Source organism: Staurois parvus, unplaced genomic scaffold, assembly GCF_062004578.1.
Source record: "Staurois parvus isolate SC_StPar_1 unplaced genomic scaffold, SC_StPar_1.0 ptg000303l, whole genome shotgun sequence".
Taxonomy (NCBI): Eukaryota; Metazoa; Chordata; class Amphibia; order Anura; family Ranidae; genus Staurois; species Staurois parvus.
The window spans coordinates 12675082-12695488 of record NW_028318099.1 but is presented as its reverse complement, the minus strand read 5'-3'; the positions used below and the strand labels follow the sequence as shown (position 1 = coordinate 12695488).

General features: G+C 37.8%; 1 protein-coding gene across 1 annotated transcript; it reads left to right on the top strand.

Moving 5' to 3' along the window:
* Positions 1–14426: 14426 nt before the first annotated feature.
* LOC149457799 (olfactory receptor 5V1-like) lies at positions 14427–15371 on the top strand. Its single transcript, XM_089683105.1, has one exon. The coding sequence runs from the start codon at positions 14549–14551 to the stop codon at positions 15350–15352; it is 804 nt and encodes a 267-aa protein (XP_089539231.1). The 5' UTR covers positions 14427–14548; the 3' UTR covers positions 15353–15371.
* The last annotated feature ends 5036 nt before the right edge of the window (positions 15372–20407 follow it).

Sequence of the window (20407 nt, the reverse complement as noted above, 5' to 3'; positions counted from 1 at the left end):
TTTGTAGGTGACCAAATACTTATTTTCCACCATAATTTGCAAATAAATTCTTTCCAAATCAGCCAATGTGATTGTCTGGATTTTGTTTCTCATTTTGTCTCTCATAGTTGAGGTCTACCTATGATGCCAATTACAGGCCTCTCTCATCTTTTTAAGTGGGAGAACTTGCACAATTAGTGGCTGACTAAATACTTTTTTGCCCCACTGTATATATATAGAGTCACTCTGTGTCAAATCCAAACATCAATCTTCATATTATGCCTTCCCAATGGCTCCTGTGGCCAAAAAGAAACCTCAAAAAAAGAGAAACATCACATAGTGCATTATCTTAAGTAACCCTTTCTATATAAATCAAACAAGTGTGATAAACGCAAAAACCATGCCTGATCACAAAAAGTGAAAAAAGTGATCACACCTGGTTTTTGCATTTATCACACTTGTTTGATTTTTAAAGAATTTATTTGTCTTGCACTGCTGAACATAAATATTTGAACACCTAAGAAACAGCAAGAATTCTGGCTCTCAAAGACCTGTTACTGTGCCTTTAAAAAGTCCACCTCTACTCCACTCATTAATCTAATTTAGTAGCACCTGTCTGAGCTCTTTAAAGACACCTGTCCACACCACAGTGAGTCAGATGCCAACTACTACCATGGGCAAGATCAAAGAGCTGTCAAAAGACACCAGAGACAAAATTGTGGACCTCCACAAGGCTGGAAAGGACTACGGGGCAATTGCCAAGCAGCTTGGTGAAAATAGATCAACTGTTGGAGCAATTGTTAGAAAATGGAAGAGGCTAAAGATGACTGCCAGTCTCCCTTGGACTGGGGCTCCGTGCATGATCTCACCTTGTGGGGTATCACTGATGATAAGAAAGCTTAGGAATCAGCCCAGAACTACAAGGGAGGAGCTGGTCAATGATATGAAGAGAGCTGAAACCATAGTTTCAAAGGTCACTGTCGGTAGAACACTACGACGTCATGGTTTCAAATCATGCATTGCACGGAAGGTTCCCCTGTTCAAGTCATCACATGTCCAGGCCCGGCTGAAGTTTGCCAATGACCATCTGGATGATCCAGAGGAGGAATGGGAGAAAGTCATGTGGTCAGATGAGACCAAAGTAGCACTTTTGGTCTAAACTTCACTCGTGGTGTTTGGAGGAAAAAGAAGGATGAGTTGCATCCCAAGAACACCATCCCTACTGTGAAGCATGGGGGTGGTAACATCATATTTTGGGGGTGCTTTTATGCGAAGGGGACAGGACAACTGCACTGTATTAAGAAGAGGATGAATGGGGTCATTTATTGTGAGATTTTGAGCAACAACCTCCTTCCCTCAGTCAGAGCATTGAAGATGGGTCGTGGCTGGGGCTTCCAACATGACAACGACCCAAAGCACACAGCCAGGATAATCAAGGTGTGGCTCCGTAAGAAGCATATCAAGGTTCTGGAGTGGCCTAGCCAGTCTCCAGACCTAAATCCAATAGAACATCTTTGGAGGGAGCTGAAACTCCGTGTTGCTCAGCGACAGCCCCGAAACCTGACAGATCTGGAGGAGATCTGTGTGGAGGAGTAGGCCAAAATACCTGTTGCAGTGTGTGTAAACCTGGTCAAGAACCACAGGAAACGTTTGACCTCTGTAATTGCAAACAAAGGCTTCTGTACCAAATATTAACACTGGTTTTCTCAGGTGTTCAAATACTTATGTTCAGCAGTGTAAGACAAATAAATTCTTTAAAAATCATACTATGTGATTTTCTGAATTTCTCTTTTAAATTCTGTCTCTCAGAATGGGAATGCCCCTACAATCTGAATTTTAGACCACTCCATGATTTCTAAGTGGGAGAACTTGCAAAATCGCAGGGTGTTCAAATACTTCTGTTCCTCACTGTATATGCTTCAAATAGTTTACCAAATGTAATGAACATGCTGGTCACAGTCTACAATGTTAATTCTTTTGATGCATGACCCAAATGTATTTCTACATAGCATTGACATGTACACAGGTACTCCTACTGGAGGTCATGGCATATGACCAATATGTAGCAGTCTGCTATCTGATTAAATATTTTCTCTTAGTGAGTTTAGTTAAGTGTGCATCACTTGCTACTCTGGCATGGACCTTTAGTTTTGTAAATATAATAGGACAAATAGCATTAATCTCTAAACTGTCCTTTTGTGGCTTGAGATTTATTGACCGTTTTTACTGTGATATGGTCCCTATATTGAAGCTTTCCTGCAGCAATACATTTGATGTTGAGATTATGAATTATACAGAGGGTGTACTTATCACATTTAATGCTTTCCTGTTTACTATAATATTGCACATTTTCATTATTTCCACAATTCTAAAGATTAAAACATCTGAAGGTCAACGTAAAGCATTTTTTACTTGTTCCTCCCACCTAACTTGCGTTATTATTTTCTATGGGACGCTATTTTGTTTGTACATGAGACCTACATCAAGCTATTCTCCAGCAAAAGACAGGTTTTTTGCTATTTTGTCTAGTGTAAAAATTCCAGTATTGAACCGGGTAGAAGAAAAGCAATTTATTAAGATCAACTCTTGCAATCATTTTGAATTAATCATGATTTGGGCTTGTTTCACTCCAAATACAATGGGATTGATTTACTAAAGCAAATAGTCTGTGCACTGAAAGTGCAGTTGCTCTAGCTATGAGGGGAAGCTCTGATGATTTCTATCATCAGTTCATGTGCAAGCAAAAATGCTGTTTTTATATTTTCCTTGCATGTGTTTGGGTATTGAGTTTGAGTATTCTTTGCAAAGTGAAGCTTAACCTCATTCACTAAGCTCTTGCAGTGCAAAGTATATTTGCCTTTAGTAAATCAACCCCAATGTTCTAATTTCTTGGACCATTTGTTTTGTATAGTTAGCTACTCCACTAGCTGGCACAGAAAGCTGTCAGAATAACCCGTGACTGCAGCTCACTGACTGCAGTCAATGTTGGGCTCACTATTTTTCATCCAGGTATTAATATTTCTTAATTGATGTCTGTCAAGCTGGGTGGTGTCTGCAACTCAAATTTTGATACATTCAACACTATGGCTGTGTATGGCCAGCTTTACTTTGCTGTATCATTCCCTTAGTAGCTTCCCTCTCAGCCCTTCAAGAGGTTCTAAATGCTGGGAGGAGGAGGCTGGAATTCCGATCATGTGATTGCTGTGATTAGCAGTCACATGATCAGAAAGCTCCCGATCGCAAGTATGCATCTGGAGCTTTCCAGTACCCATTGGTAAGTGTGCTGGGAGCGTGCAGGGTGAGTGCTCTCAGCACAGACATGTTTATAATTGGGGCGCATAAATGTGGCATCTCTGAATTAATGCCCACCCACTGAGAGGCTGCAGATATGTTTATAACAGGCAGGAACAGGTGTTTTTAATGTTTATTTGTATATTTGGAATAAAAACAGATATGAAACAACAGCTAAGAAGCACAACTAAAATTTACCAAAAACCATTGGAGTTTCTGGTAATGAGTTTGAACAAATGTCCCATTTATTGCTGCTCTCAAAGTCCATAGAACCTACATGTTTGTGAATTTGCTACTAGGTGTTTCTAGTAGACATCAAATCATGCAAGTGCAAAAACAACAAAAATACTCTTCATTACATGAACACTAGTCAGTAAAGAGGACAGGCTTGATTTGTTGTTTTACAGGATGTGTGCAGGATAATCTTCTCACTATGCTTTTGTGATTTATTAAAAATGGATACATGCACAGAAATAGGAAGAGTGCAATACAAGAGCCCCGGAAAGCCCAACCAATGGAGTAAACCACTGCAAGGCTGGAATCTAGTTTTCATAAAGTAAGGACTATGGAAAATTAAACTACAGTACAGCAACATAAATGGAACCAGAGTTCAGAGTCTTGCTTAATGCCAAGGGCTAAAAAGAAAGGCTGATGTAAGTTGGGTGGTGTTAGTGTTGCATGAATAAAGTCTAGGATTGTACTGGGCATGTGCTGGACAATTTCTTTGTTGTTGTTTGTGAACTTGAGTAATCCTCCTCCCACTGTACACTGCCTGTTTAAGCTTTTTTTACATTGATTAAGCAGCAGTCCTTTTCTTTCTCTGTCCACCTTTAGGTTACCATTGAAAACTCATAACTTCAAAAAAAGCCTACCCCACCTTTACCAAAAAAGTGAACTTTTACCTTCTCTTTCAACTCATCCTTTCACAGTTACTACCTTTTCTATCACTTGCCCGTTACTTTAAGATTGAACACTCTCACAAGCAGGGCCCTCCTAACTCTCTTGCCTTGCCTTATATTGTAATTTCTGTACTGTACTCCCACTATCTTGTAAAACACTGTAAAAAAAACTGTTGGTGCCATATAAAACCTGTATAAGAATAATTACAAATAAAGAATTTTAGTGTTAGTTTCCAGAGCTGGGAGGGTGTTAATATACAGGTGAAAGTCGAAAAATTAGCCCCAAATGTGTAAAAAGGTACTGATTCTATCAGGAAAACCACTTTCATTTTTGACAGACCAGTCTGATGACATACTGTATAAGTTGTTGACATAAGAGCCAAAAGTTATATCTTTTTTCAACAACATATATATTTTTCATAATATAACATTTAGCATTTAGGCAACACAAACTAATCTTTGGTCCTCCTCTTGTATGGAATATTATATTTTGAAATGATCACACACAGTATGAATGAATCATAATGAACCTTCACAGTACGTTCCCGAAGGAAAACTCTCTGTTTCTATATAAGATTCTTTGCTTTCTGTAATCTCTTAGAGCCTTCAAAGGTGATTGTGTTGCAAATGCAACAAATTACATAGGAGTTATCCTTCCATATTCAGAAGTTGAGTTTCAGGCTTTTGGAATAATGAAACAATTGCTTTGAAACACTCTACAGGGGTAACATAGCTAAACTTATTGTGCTATTTTAAATATTTAACTGAAATAAGAATGTAATAATAAATGTATTCAAACAATTCATATATATAATGTAGACTCATATATAAGATATGGGACCAGATGATTGTTGTATTTTATGTGTCTTTTCTTTTTTTACTGGTACATTTCTGCTATTCTATGCAAATTTATTGAGGTTGCACAATATACTTTTTCTTTATTTTTGCCTTATTAAAATTATTTTTTGGAAGCAATGCATGTCACAAATATGACACTGCGAAGATTTCTTTCTCAGTACTAAAGGGGATTTACAAATGTATGTAACCTTTCACTTTTTAGTATTGTTTGGCTGCAACTGTGAACCATTACTGTACTGAAAACTCCAAGTATAATAGGATGCACATTTATGTTAACATAGTACACTATGTATACTTCCTAATCTAACATAAAAGATGGGTATCCAAAGAGTGGTAGAGCACATCACCCTTCTCTAGTGTCTGTCATTGTTCAATTGACTATTACTGGATGTTGATTGCTTAGGAGTTGAGAAAAGAATTTGGGTAAGGTGCGTTTTTGTGAGAATTGAGATTGCTCAGAATAGAACACTTACAACCATTAAAATAGTGACTAATGACACATACCATTCAAGTGAGCTCAGATTAGCATAACTATCTTTTTTACAACCACAGATAGAGAGGTTAGACTCCTCTGTCTACGTCTCTAAGCTCCTATTGTTAGTACCGAGCCACAATTTTCTACAAAAAAAAGTTATAGTTTGGGCCCACTGGGTGAGATGTAGTAGAGCACACCAACTATACTTTGTTATTAAATTGTTCAATTGAACTGCACTGGTGCTGTGTAAATATTTAACTAAGAATATAATTTGTACATCATAACTGGATATTTAGTGTGCTGAAGTCTGGCAAAGAAATACAGGTGCAGCATAGTCTACCTCTGTAACAGCAAAGTTTCCCTACAATGATCCTAAATAGTTGGGCACAGAACTCAATGTAAATTAATAGTTTATACATTTCCTACTTTCTGAGGTTAAAACATTGATGAAAGTGTGCAATACAACAGTATAATCATTCAATTACAAGAATGTTACACTCAGATCAACATGGGTGAATGTGTGTGAAGAACAATACATCTTTTAGATACTCTTTTGCAAAATGCATTCAGCTATTGCACAGTTTGGGCTAATCCAAATATAATTTCCACTATTCTACAGCTATGTGTACATTTGAGTTGCTTTCCCCATACAAGTAAATGGGATTGTGAAAGTGACCTAAAGTAACTAAAGAAGCTTGTAGTAACAGAAGATACTCAGTTGCTTGAAGGAATTCCTGGAGCAAGTAAAATCAAATTAAACTAAATCAAAGCTTCTCAGAAGCAAGTCAAAAGATATCAGAAGCATGTGAAAAAATATTGTATGTCCCTTTCTTCTCTGTGTTATGTTTACATACATAAGACCCAATACATTATTATTGTTATTATACAGTATTTATAAAGCGCCAATAGTTCGCTCAGCGCTGTATATTACAAATACATAAAATATAATTTTTATTTTTATTAGGAGGCCAGTAAAGGAGGATCATACATTTTTCTCAGCACAGATGTATTCTTCATATACCTCTAGAGTCTACAAGATACAGATTGTATCTGTCTAAACTGAAGGAGTACAATGAAAGGTGTTACTCATTGGTAACAAAACATTTTTTTGTAGTTTTTGATAAAACTGGGTAGGATTAGAACTCTGTTTTTATTGCTGTTTGTTGGAGAGACTTACCCTATCTAATGGTCCAAGAAATCCAAACGTTTTGAGTTGTCTAAGGAAGAGGAGATGAGGGGAAATCTTTCAAAAGGGAAACCAGATCTGGTGACAACTAAGAGGGGCTACCTCCCAACTTTGGAGAGATTTCCTCCTATTTTCTGCTGTGTCTTTGTCAGAGGAAGTGACCATGATGGAATACAGAAGCAAAAAAAAAACTGACACAAGTTAACCATTCCCTGCGCCCAAAAAAGTGGACTTATATACACTTTAAAGGAAGTTACCTGAGTAACTGACCTGGATAAAGCATGCGGATTGGAAAGTAAGTCAGTGTCTGAAGCCAGTGGGCCAGTGTAATAGACAGGCAAGTAGCAACTAGAGTTTCAGAAAACTTGTGCATACGGATGCACTTATCCAACAATGCCTCAATGCTGAAGGAAAGTGCCTACATTGTACAAAGTAGCCATATTTGTTTTCTTACATGTACTACAAAAGATATTTGTAGAATTTGAGTGCTTGCCTCAAGAATTTTGTATAAGCTGTTTTTTTTTCAGTTCATATAAATCTGCTTGTTATTACATTCTGAAGATCTTAATTAGTAGCTAAATTTCATATATCATTTAAAATAAACATGTTTTAAATGATGTATAATGTATTTAGATTGTTTTTCATTAGTGCATGGTGGATTTTTAGTGTATATATAAGAAATTGACATTTATTTAATATGGCTTGTGTCTGATTGCTGCTTCTGGCACAACAGACTGTTTAAAATTTCAGTTCATTTTTTTCATGTTTAGTGTTTAAATAACGTGATCTCCAGGACCCTTTCACTTAGGAATAAAGGAACATTTTTCCTTAAGAGGTCCACTGGCTTACAGAAAATGCATGGTACACTTTGTTTTGCTGAGAGTGAATGTCTGTTAGACTCAGGTTTTGTGTAAACGTGCCCCTAAAACCGTCCCACCGTTAGCACAATCTGGCTACACCCAGCATTGTAATCAGCATGTATTTAACCTACTGAAGATTGATTATTGGTTTTTGGATGTGTTTTTATTTATTTTTAATTTTATTTCAGGTACTTATATAGCGCCGTCAGTATACACAGTGCTTTACATATATATTGTACATTCACATCAGTCCCTAACCCTCAAGGGGTGTACAATCTACAGTCCCTAACTTACATTCATACATACACATACTAGGGCCAATTTAGACAGGATCCAATTAACCTACCAGCATGTCTTTGGATCAGCCACTTTTTATGTGGCCATAGCACAGAGTGTTGTTGGGTCCAGAGGTAGCACTGAGCCGCAAACTACCTGCGCCATATGGCGTGTGAATGTGGCATTAGCGTGCTGCTTCTCCCCCATGCAGTTTGAGTGTTACTGTAGATGAGTTTATGGGAGGCTAATGATAAGGTTGATCTAGAACTATAAGTTTATTCCTTTAGAAGTGTAAACCTTTCTTACACCTAGGTTGTTTTTCATTACAGTGGTGTTAAATTATATACATGTGTCGGTGGTTGCAGTGTAGCATGGCATTCCCTTGTTGCAGGTAAACACTGGGGCCCAACTTATGTTTTTGCACGTAGGCCCACTACATTCAGGAAATGCCCTTGGTATGACCATGTTTTAGATTTCAAACATTTTATTAGATAACATGAAAGCCATCACATACAGATTGTTAGCCAAAAATTGATAATAAAGATCTCCACACAGAGACACAGAGAAATACATTGTGAACAGTTTAGATCTGAGCACTAGTCCCTTCTCGGGGATAAACTTAAACATGCTAAAACAAATCAAACAGATGATGGCATATACAATATTGTAAGCACTTTAAGTATGAGAGAAGCAAAAGAGCCGACAACTGGACAGTCCACTCTAGCCATAGCTCGAGGAACATTAAGGCTATGACCATATATACAGTTTATACTGCCCTAGGCAAAAGTCAATGGTAGTGCTTATTTATATAGGATTCACATATTTTGTTCCCAAACTGTCACATATTTTTTACAAAAAAAACTGGAACATACTGTAGTATCCAATTGTTCAAGCAGTATACTGTGCGTACTTCAAATGAGAGAACACATAGGGGTTAATTTACAAAAGCTAGAGAGTGCAAAAATCTGGTGCAGGTGCGCATGGTAGCCAATCAAGCCTAACTTTAACTTGTTCCTTTAAGCTTTGGCAAAAAAAAATTGGAAGCTGATTGGGTTCTTTGCTGAGCTGTATCAGATTTTGCACTCTCTTGTTTTAGTAAATCAACACCAGTCTTTGTTGTTACTCCCTCTGCACTGCTAGTCAAGGCACAGGCCCGTCAATAGTTCATGAGAAATATGGTTCTAACCACATAGCATTTTAGGTAATTCTACATATCTAAATTAAAGTGTTACTAAACTTACAACAGTAAAATCAGTCTGTATATGCAGTAAAGCATGCTTGTTATACTCACTGTGGAACCTTAGGGTTTAAACCTCCACATTGTGCAAAAAGGCCGTTTGAGCCTGTCTTCTCTAATCCTCCCCTTCTTCTATTGTCCCCAATCGATCTGCTGATAGTACAGAGCTCTTGGAGTCACTCTGCACATGCTCAGTTTAGTGTATATGGCTAGAAAGTTTTTTTTCTTTGGGAGTGTGCATGTGATCCGCAGAGGGCCTGTCCATACAGAGGGTCAGGGGTTATGCAGCCTCATAGGACAGTCAGAGGAGAATGAAAACTCCTCTTACAAGCTTTAACCAGTGCTGGACACTAATAAAAGTCACAAGACTGCTATATACCACTGATGAGAAAAGGTGTTCAGCAGTTTACATTTACTAAAATAATTGCATTTTCATGTGTGTGATGTAGGAGACCAAATATAATGAATGCAGGGTTCTGGGTTTAATAACACTTTAAAGGTTTTATTCACATGTATGTAGTTAATTAACCGTCACAAACAAAACATTTTTACTGAAGGAAGTTTAGAGTACCTATTTAAGCCATTATGTTTCATTTGCAAATGGAACATAATAACACCTACCAACTGTGTTCTGATCATGGTTATCTTTTCAGATCATTTCAATAGACCAGAACTCACTGAAGACTTACCATGTTATAGGAAATATCTAGAAAACATCATCCATTCAATTCTAAACATTATTTTCTCAAATAGTTTTAGAAGACCATCATTTTTCAAACTTGTAATTAAATTTATGTAAGCCAAGTCCAGAAAACAAAGACTGTGTTAACAACCTATAGCTTTTTTGCATGAACCTTGATGCAAATAATTCCTACAGGTGATTACTAACTTTTGTTGATTACTTATACAGTAGACTGTAATCAGTGATAGAACAAATTATGTTACTATATTTTCTGAAAGTATTACACTGCACATAGTACTGTATTGCTGTATAATGGTTAGGAAAAGGCAATATCAAAGTAAGACAGGCAAGCCATTAAAATAAAAAATGTAGGTCTATTTTGTTAGAGAAACTGCAATCAAAGCCAAGCTGTCGGTGATCATGATTCCCTACACTTTGAAAAGGCACCTGGAATGTGGAGAAAAAAGGAACAAAGCCACAACAGAGTGAGAAGACAAGTTTCTGAGTGTCAACAGCTTGTGTAATAGGTGCCTTCCAGGGCAACACTTCAAACACAACTTGAAGCTGGGTACACACTGTAACTTTTTTTTTTTTTTCAACCAGTGGGTTGAACAAAAAAAAAAAAAAAAAACTGACATCACTGCATCAACACAAGCGATGTTAATACAGTGATCTCTCCTCCCATGTCTTTGTATTCTGACAGGTAGGACTCTGCCCCACCGCCAGAATACACTGATCAGTGCCCACGGTCATTGGCTGCAAGTTTTAATTGGATACTGGTTTTCCAGCATGTCCCTTTGACAAAATCTGGTTGTTAGACAGACAGCTGTGTGCACACTGACCGGAAGTCGGCCTGTTCCTGCTGACCCAGCTGATTTTGGGCCAATGTGTACCCATATTAGCAGTGGTCAAAGTAAGCAAGTCTCACTTTCAACTGTGAAGAGAAGGCTTTGAGCTTTCGGTTAGACAGGTCAGGTGGCTGCAAGAAAGCCATTATTAAAAGGACCAGATAAGGTAAAAAAAGACTTTCTGGGCCAGAAACCACCAGTGAACTACTAAAGACGATAAGCCTTATCAACCAATAAGACTTTAAATCTTCAGTTCATCATGCAATTTTTTTCTTTGCAGATGAGTAGGCTGAAAAATCCTCACCTGACAAACATAAAGTGGTAAGCATGATGATCTTGGGCCCTTTCACTGAAACCAGCATTAGCAGCTTGCACAGAGTAACTGGCACGATGAACCAAGAGGCCTACCACTTTTAGGAATCATTTATACCACAGCTAAAAATGAATTGCTGATGAGAAAGATAAATAACAAAACCAGCTTTTACTGCAGTATTGTGCTTTAATCCACAGATTTCCCCTGAAGTACATTTTTTCTATGCTAGACGTCTTCAGTCTGATGACCAGGGGCAGACTGACCATTTGGAAACTTGGGCACTGCCCGAGGGCCCGGGGTCAGTAGGGGGCCCCATAAGATGCCCCTGGTACTTTTTTCATAGGCTTTTTTGAGTTTGGGCAAGGACACAGGGGCCCCATGATCCCCTATTGCCCGGGGGCCCCATGAGTTGTCAGTCCAAACCTGCTGATGACCAACACTATTCAACCCACTTCCTGAGCCCAAGTTGTTCTGGACCTACAATAGCCTGTAATTGGGCAATAAAAGGAGAAGCAACACAGTGATTAGCTCACCTCACCGACACTCAGCTTTCTTTTCCTATCAGAATGCTTATTATCAGCACATTAACTCACTGGCTTCCTCTTCTGCTTCCTCCTCATGCTCCAACTTTGTTTTATAGGGATTGCAAAACATTGATATAGGGTAAATTAGGGTACTTACGTTTAAGAAATAGATTTGATGTATTCATAATTGCAAAGATGCAATAATTTGTGTCTTTTATATCTTACCTACAGTTCACCTTCAAATTTTCCAAAGCTTTTCTAATGCTCCACAGCCTTAGATCGACAAACTTCTTGAGTTTGCCTTTTTTTCTTTTTTTGTCATCTGTCTGTTGGAAGGCTGGTGTTTCTCCTGGAAATCAAGTCACTGTATGGAAAAGTATGGAAGAGTTAATGTGTTCTGGTAAGAAATTGGATACTTTTTCTTGAAACTCAGAAGAATACCTTGCCAGGTACCCTGGTAAAGCACCTTGTCACCATATTATCCACGGCATTGACAAAGCTTCCCGTCCGTCGTCTATAGGCAATGGGCAGATGGTAAGCTTTGTTGATGCAGGCTAACGTACCTGTACGTCAGCCCACATTGGCAGCTCACTGAGCGTGCGCCCTGGAGCCCGGTGATCACTATGTAACCCAGACACAACGAATCACATTACCGCTATGTCCGGGCAATCACATGGTGTTTTACCATGTGACTGCTGTGACCACTCACATTGTAAACACTAGACAATGAAAGTAAACATAGCTTCTCTCTGTTCTCAGTGTGAGAACAGAGAGAAGTGATCATGCATCTTGTGAGTGCGCAGCTGCCTGTCAGGCTGCATGTACATTCACAAACTGCAGTGCCAGTCACTCCAGTACCCCAGTTTAGTGCCCTTGTGTCCCTAATCACTGCCCCAGTGTATCCATAATAATTAATGCAGCCAGCCCCTGTCACCTGTTCTAGTGTGTACAAAAACACCCCATACACCATATCAATGTCCTTATCATCGTGATACCAGTATCCTGGTCACCACCATACCCTAAACCAATGCCCTGATCACCATCATACCCCATACCAACACCCTGATCACCACCAAGCACCATACCAGCACCCTGATCATCACCAACTGCCATACCAGCACCCTGATCACCACCATACACTATACCAGAGCCATGATCACCACCATACCCCATGCCAGCATCCTGATCACTTCCATACCCCATACCAGCATCCCATCCTGATCAACGCCATACCTCATGCTAACATCCTGATCACCACCATACCCCATACCAGTGTCCTAATCACTGCCATACGTCATACCAGAGTCTTGGATTTTAGGGTCTCAACGGATCAATTGTCAAATATATATCCCATAGTTTGTAAACTCTAGAGCTTTCAAACAGACTAATATACTAATACTAATATACATTGTTTGGGTTAGTTTTACCACAAAAATTTAGCAGAATACATTTTGGCTTAAATGTATCAAGAAAAAATATTTATTTGCTAACTTTTATAACAAAAACTAAGCAATAAAATTTTTTTTTCAAAATTTTCTGTATTTTTCATATATATATATATATATATATATATATATATATATATTTTTTTTTTTATATATATATATATATATATATTTATATATATATATACAATAGTGATCAAATACCACCAAAATAAATCTCTATCTGTCTCAAAAAAAGGATAAACATTTCATGTGGGTACAGTGATGCATGACTGAGTAATTGTCACTCAAAGTGTGATAGTGCTGAAGGCTGAAAATTGGCCTGGACTGGAGGGGGTTGATATGGTTTACAATGATAAGAACATCTTCCCCACAGCCCAAAAACATGTTCCACAATGTAAAGCATTCATGATGTCCAACAATGTAGATCTATGTCAATTATGATGAGCAATGTCCATTGACCCACAGAAATAAAATGTACCGACTTACCAAGACAATCTGCTCTTGACACACTCCCAGTGAGAATGATATTTCCCCAGCAAGCAGCTGAGTGCAAAAAAATTGTGAGGGATTCTGGGTTATGTCATCGACTAAATATTGTTATGACTTTACTTGGTCAATGAGCCAAATATGATCAGCCTTTTTTACAGCATTGTTCATTGTTATTTTCATGGATTTATACCACTGGGCAACATTATTGATTTGCATTGTGTTGTTTGTTTTTTGTAATAAAAGACTTTGTCGCAATGATGTGTGTTTATTTGCTTTGTATCTTTTCTTTTGTGTACTCATTCACATGGAGTGGGAGCAGCTGGGTCCCCCTTACTTTATTGGTGGGATCCATATTCCCCCACAGACCCTATTTCCACTGGGCCAGGGATGTGGAGAAGAGGCCCTTGACCCCATCTGCATCAGCATGACGACAAGGTGCTTTGCCAGGGGCCTCTCCCTTTCCTGACCAGCCAGGATATATGCATAAGGGTCTAGTATCAATGCTGGGGGGACCTAATGCTTTATTTGTTTTTGTTTTCTTTTTTTTGTTTTCTGGGGTGTCCTTTAAAATATGAACTAGACCTCTATCAAGGAAATGGGTCTAGTATGGAATTTGGGGGAACCCAACATTTGTTTTTGCCAGCATCCTAGTAACCAAGTAGAGGTAAGTCATTCATTTAGTGGCAGTAGGGATACCGCTCCTAAATAAATGACTTTTGGCTGTAGCTTACCAAATGGACAAACTAAATGGTCAGTTTGCCTCTTTCAGTGAACTACAAAGATGTAAAGGCCAAACTCTACATGGTCGTGAACTCAAATCTCATTCCTAGTGCACAATGGTACATTTTACAAACCATGGTAGATTTGTTTTTCTCAATAAGTTACTGGTGAAGAAAATTCTATTAAGTAAATCTCTATCCATTAATGTGGCAGTGAGTCTTAACCTTATAACCTTATTTACCCTTTAAGTTGCAATTTACTAGTCACAAAATAAATCCATGGAAAAAGTTGATCATCGTTTTTAATTTCTATTTTAGTTATGAACATGACCAAAGTGAAGCTTGAAAACCAAGGAAATGTGGCTCTTGAGTTCTTCATTGAAGGCTTATCACGAATTGATGCTCTACAAATTCCTTTGTTCATAATAATTCTTCTCTTATATATTTTCATTATTTTTGGGAACATGGCCATTTTTGTAGTTATTCTTGGAAATTCCAATTTACATTCTCCTATGTACATGTTGTTGTTAAACTTATCTGTCATTGACATTGCCTACACCTCAACTATTCTGCCAAACCTATTAAAGATTCTACTCACTCAGCACAAGGCTATTTCATATGTGGGATGTATGATTCAGCTGTATTTTTTTATTTCCCTTGCCAGTACTGAGGTCATCATACTTGCTGCCATGGCATATGACCGCTATGTGGCCATTTGTCACCCACTCCATTATTTTTCTCTCATGAGTTTAAAACACTGTAAGGGCCTTGCAGCATCAGCCTGGGTTATTGGCATTCTGGACCCAGCTGGACACATTGCCCTTTTATCTAAGCTTTCATTTTGTGCCTCTCATTGTATTAACCATTTCTTTTGTGATCTCTCACCACTTCTTAAAATCTCCTGCAGCAACACTGATAATGTTGAAATGATGAATTACATTGTAGGTACACTTCTTACTCTTGTTACTTTCCTACTTACATTGATATCCTATATTTTAATTATTTCCACAATATTAAAGATAAAATCCTCCAATGGGAGACATAAAGCATTTTCTACCTGTTCCTCTCATCTCACTTGTATTAGTATATTTTATGGGACCATCATATGTTTATACATGAGACCAGCATCTAGTTATTATCCAGAACAAGACAAATTTTTTGCCCTATTATATGTTGTCTTGGTGCCATTATTAAATCCCATAATCTATACTCTAAAAAATCAGGAGTTTAAAGATGGTGTAAAAAAATTACTGCATGAGATTAAATAAAAATTGAAACCTGTGCAAACATGTATGATAATGTTTGTGATAAAGACTATAAATTGGGTGATAGCAAAGGTTGGAAATACATAACCTTGCTCTTTCTATGAAAATCAGACTTTATATTAACCAATTAAACATTTTTTTTTACAATTTTGAATACCTCTAAAATTTCTAATGCGGTCTGGCAGTATATACTTTTTCTTTCTTTTCCTCTTTTCTTTTTTGCTGCTTTCCTGTGTTTCCTATCATAGATAGATAGATCAATGGAAATCCTAGCCTGCTTGTTCTGATTAATTTTGCTTTATAGTTAGTTTCCATTTTGTCTCCATTTGCAGGGAACATTGCCTATTTTGAGCGGTTTGTCTCCAGAAAATGAGTATTTCCTGGTAGGGCTAGTGCAGGCTTATGGCACGTAGAGGCACTGCCTACAGACAGGCACCACAACCACCCATATATGGAGCTGCTGGAATGAGTTGCACATGTACAGCAATTGTTGGGCATTGGGTCCACTTTTGGTTCTGGCTTGTGGAAAGAAAAAAAATAGAAAATAAAAATTCCCAGCTTTAACTTGCCAGCCAGCCTGCAAAAAAACTGAATTAACCTTACAGTATGAGTTAAAAACAGGGATTTAGTTAGCACACATTTGTAAATACATACGTAAGCTGCAGAGCCTCGTCAAGGCACCCTAGTAGTATTCTATAGTTCCTAACTCCAATTTTAAAAGCCCCCATAGTAGAGGCACATGTATTTAATGGATAGACCAAGGGCAGATGGACCCGAGGGAGCCCACCTTAAAGGTACAGGAGTTCACTGGACACCCAACATGTAGCACAATGGCAGCTAAGGTGTCCAGTGCACCCCCTTTTCTTTTTTGTTGTTTGACATGTGTCGCCCTTCCATGTGCTCCTTGCTGTGAAAGCCAGTTATAGACTGGGGCAGTGACCATTTTTTGTATGTTTGTATTTATACCTTGAATGTCTGCCTCTTAATCCCAAAGCCTGTAACCTATTGTTTTGAGGCATGTTAAAAATGGGGGCATTATTTTATAGGTGAGTGGTTACAAATGGGGTGTGGTTAAGTGGGTGTTGTCAGTAGGGTGTCACCGGATTTCATTTTGAAAATCTGGTAACATAACTTTATAATTATATGTTTTCAGTTAACAGTTTCCTAACACACACACACAATTTATATAGTTTTTGCTCTGGGGTATAACTAGAAATTCTAGGTCCCAATTTCAACATTCCTAATGTCCTTCCCTATGGAAAAAAAGACCCCCCCCCCCCCGTACAACACCCTGGTTACCATGGCAGGTGATGAAAGACTGAAGGGGTGTGGTGTTCATTTTCAGTTAAGTATGAAGTTGTGTACTTTGATTAAAAGTACATTTATTCTTTAACGCAACCATATCAGTAGTTTACATTGCCAGTGCTCACTTACCGCCCCTTTTCTCTTCATAGCCGGTGACACAAAACCTGGCAATTGTGTGGATGAGGGAACATGTGACTCCCTCTCCTGTGAAAATGCTCAGTTATAAAAAATAAAAAGCCAATCATTAGGTGATGTCACTGATCTTCATAGAGAGAGGGAGAGAGTGATACATATAGATATGTATATATTATACAGTAAATACCTTTCTTTTCTCTTTTTATAAATGATCACATAAGCTCTCTTCTCAGATGTGTAAAGGGTTTGGAGAGGTGAGGGTGAAGAAACAGCAGTGCACTGATCTTTCCAGTGAATGGCTGTGCAGGGTAGTGGGGATCATCAGCAGAAGTATGATCAATGGAGGACAGGCAGTCTGTTCTCTCAGCCCAACCAAAAAGCTGACCGTGCTGGGATAGATGGGCTCTCATGCCTAGTATGGTCAGTTTGAAATAGGAGAGCAGGAGGACGACTGTCAGGATGACCAGGAATTTCACACAAAGGCAGCAACAAAAAGAGAACAGGATACTTTTTAATGCAAGCACATGGTACAACATGACATATGTGCTTGCAGGGATAGGAAATGTTGAAGTAACATATTCTTTAACTCCTTCAGACCTCAAATGCCTTAGAGCACACTGATAAAGTCTATCCTAGACTTGCCTTGAGACTCTGTTATGACCAGAAAATAGGAAGTAAGGATAGATTTTCCCATTCTCCTGTCTTGGGGCTGTGCTGGTCTGGTACTGTCACCAGGTGCTGGAATAAGATTTCCAACACCTGGTGCAGGGAGTCCCAGACATATGAAGCAACATGGTTTGTGGCAGTGGATGGATAGGTAGTCCAAACAAACTACAGGAGCACTGGCCACATCTGCTGCCTGGTCCAGTATGTCCATAATCCCTTGGGCCCTGGCCAGACCTCCATCCTGCCCAGTCAACTTAACAGCCACATTGGTTTATAATTATCCCAGTTGAATTGACTTAAGATTCTAATACATCTCATCATTTAGTATGCTATCACTCTCAAATAAGTTTGGATTCTTAAATTTTGTCAGGTCAACTATGCTACATATTTATGTTAAAATCCAGGCCAACAGCTTTTCCTTTTGCCTGCTGACTTCTGCAACAGCTTGGATGTTTCTAATTTTTGCCTAATTTGATTCTATTTTGCAGTTTTGGTCCTGGACCTAAAGTTCCTCTGTCCAGTAGAAATATGATTTGGGCTTTACTCATTTAATAAATAGGTTAATCAAGAACAAATATTAGAGTCCCATCTTGGAGGAATTGGGGCAGCCAAGTGTTGGTTATCATGGGCTGCTGGTCTTGGGCTATGACTTCATACAGATTTAAGGTTCAGCTTAAGGGAAAGGAAAATGATGCAGGTTAGGGTGTTTGTCCATAATATTTTAGCCAGATCCTTGTGCATACAAAGCAGAATTAATTTTTAGTATGAATATTCTACTTGTATATTATTTCTAGCCATCAATTTAGTTTTCAATTTAGATAAACATGCCTCTGCCACTTTAAAAATTGCAAAAAAAAAGACCTACCTGCAAAGCAAATATATAATACTTAACTGCACCTCTGCCTGCACCATTGAATTCTAATGTGCTGCAGAAAGAGGTCTGCTGAAAAATATTTTGCATCTGATACTTCTAGGAATGTCAGGTGCTGGCGTCCCCTACTGCAGTTTGTGGGTTCATCCCCTAGCCCTAACACGACTACAGGACACTTTAGTCATGTAGGGGCTGGCAGAAGGAACCATAGCATGCAGCAGGGGACCAAACATTCTTCAACAACCACAACAAATGTAGCTTTTTAAACCCAACAAAGTTCAGTTCCACAGGCAATGGAGTTGGTTTGTAAAATGTAACTTTTTAAATTTAACTCCAGCCCCAACTTTTTTTGTTTAGGGTTAAACAGAATGGAGTTAGGAAACTGTTGCGTTTTATTGTTCTTGTCTTTATTCCTGCTTTGTCTTTTCATTCTCTTTCCTTCGGTTCCTGGGATGATAGAAGGGTATGCTAATAGAAGAGTAATATTTTATTGCTGTTTGTGACCCTTCACTTCTCATTTTTCATTCTAAGTGGAAGAGTAGGACAGAGTGTCCTGGGTCTGAGAATTGAATGGAAGTCCCCTCAATGTGAACACAGACAACAAAAAAAAGTGGTTTTAATCTATCCTTATTCTATACCATACTAAAAAAAAGTTTTGTCTGGAGTTGGGCTTTCAATATTTTGTAACAATTATTGATATTGAGCAAAGCAAATAAAAAATGGTTGTTTATTAGAACTGTATCAGCTGTATCCAGCATAGGATAAGTTAACATAATTACATTTTTCACAACTACCATTAATTGGCTGTTTTTCTTCAGAGCAAAAATATGCCTAAGGGATCGAGAAGCTACCATTGTGTTTTGATACCTATGGCTTTAATTAGCTAATAAAACTTGTAAACATGATAGTGATATAATTTGCTGTAATTGTTAATTAAATGAATAATGCACCTGATCCCAGTTGTTTGCTAATCCTCCGTGTTTAATTCAAGTATCTAAAGAAAAAGTTACAACTTCTATCTATTATCAAACACCATAGAGCCTACAATGAGTCTCATGAGATAAAATTAAACAATCGAAATATGCAGCGAGTAATATGAGTTTACTAAACAAAATACAAATTTTACTAAACTTCCAAGTGTAAGAACTAAATGCCAAAATAAATTAAGTTAAGTTAAACTATTTTTAATAACTGTATCACTTTAAATGTAGTTTGAAGCTAAAAGCAACACAGTTTAAAATAAACATAACTCTAAAAGTCATTTATTTATGATGTTATGATGTCATTTCTTTATGATATTCAATGACTTAATGATCTTAATAATAAAATAATATTGAAATGTTTTCAGTTTTTTTAAATAAAACTTATTCTTAATAACATATTATTATTATTATTATTTCATTTTTTACTACATTCTAATATTTTCCACTAACAATTTAAAGACTCAGCTACACTGGCAATTTGATCTCTGATTAGGACTTTCACACTGATGACATTTCTGAAAGTGCACCGAAACAGCAGGACATAATTGAAGTCTATGGCAAAGCGCAGCTAACCCGTACCTACACCAAGGGTACACTACACTGCTCCTGCGGTGCGGTAAAACCAAACCAGTGTGAAAGCACCCTTACTACTGGGCAGATACATTCTAGCCATCTCATCTGCAACAAATTAAAATGATGAGTCTATTGTCAACAAGTAAGTAAAGTGCCAATTCTTTGCTGACCCTACAGACTAAAGATTTGAATCTAACTCATGTTGAAAACTGGCATACTTTAACAGAACAAGGGTGTCACAGTTTTTTGGATGTCCAGTCCTTGTTATCATTACACCTAGCTGTTGGCGTTTTCTACTTAATCAGTTTTCTCTTGATTTCCTTGTATAAAAGTTCATTTATTTCAGTAATACAACTTAAAAGGTGAAACTAATATATGAGATAGACTCATTACATGCAAAGCAAGATAGTTCAAGCCGTGATTTGTCATAATTGTGATGAGTATGGCTTACAGCTCATGAAAACCCCAAATCCACTATCTCAGAAAATTAGAATATTACATGCAATCAATAAAACAAGGATTGTA

What these genes read in the sequence shown, in the direction of transcription:
- LOC149457799 (XM_089683105.1), top strand. Translation starts at nt 14,549, where the DNA reads ATGGCCATTTTTGTAGTTATTCTTGGAAATTCCAATTTACATTCTCCT.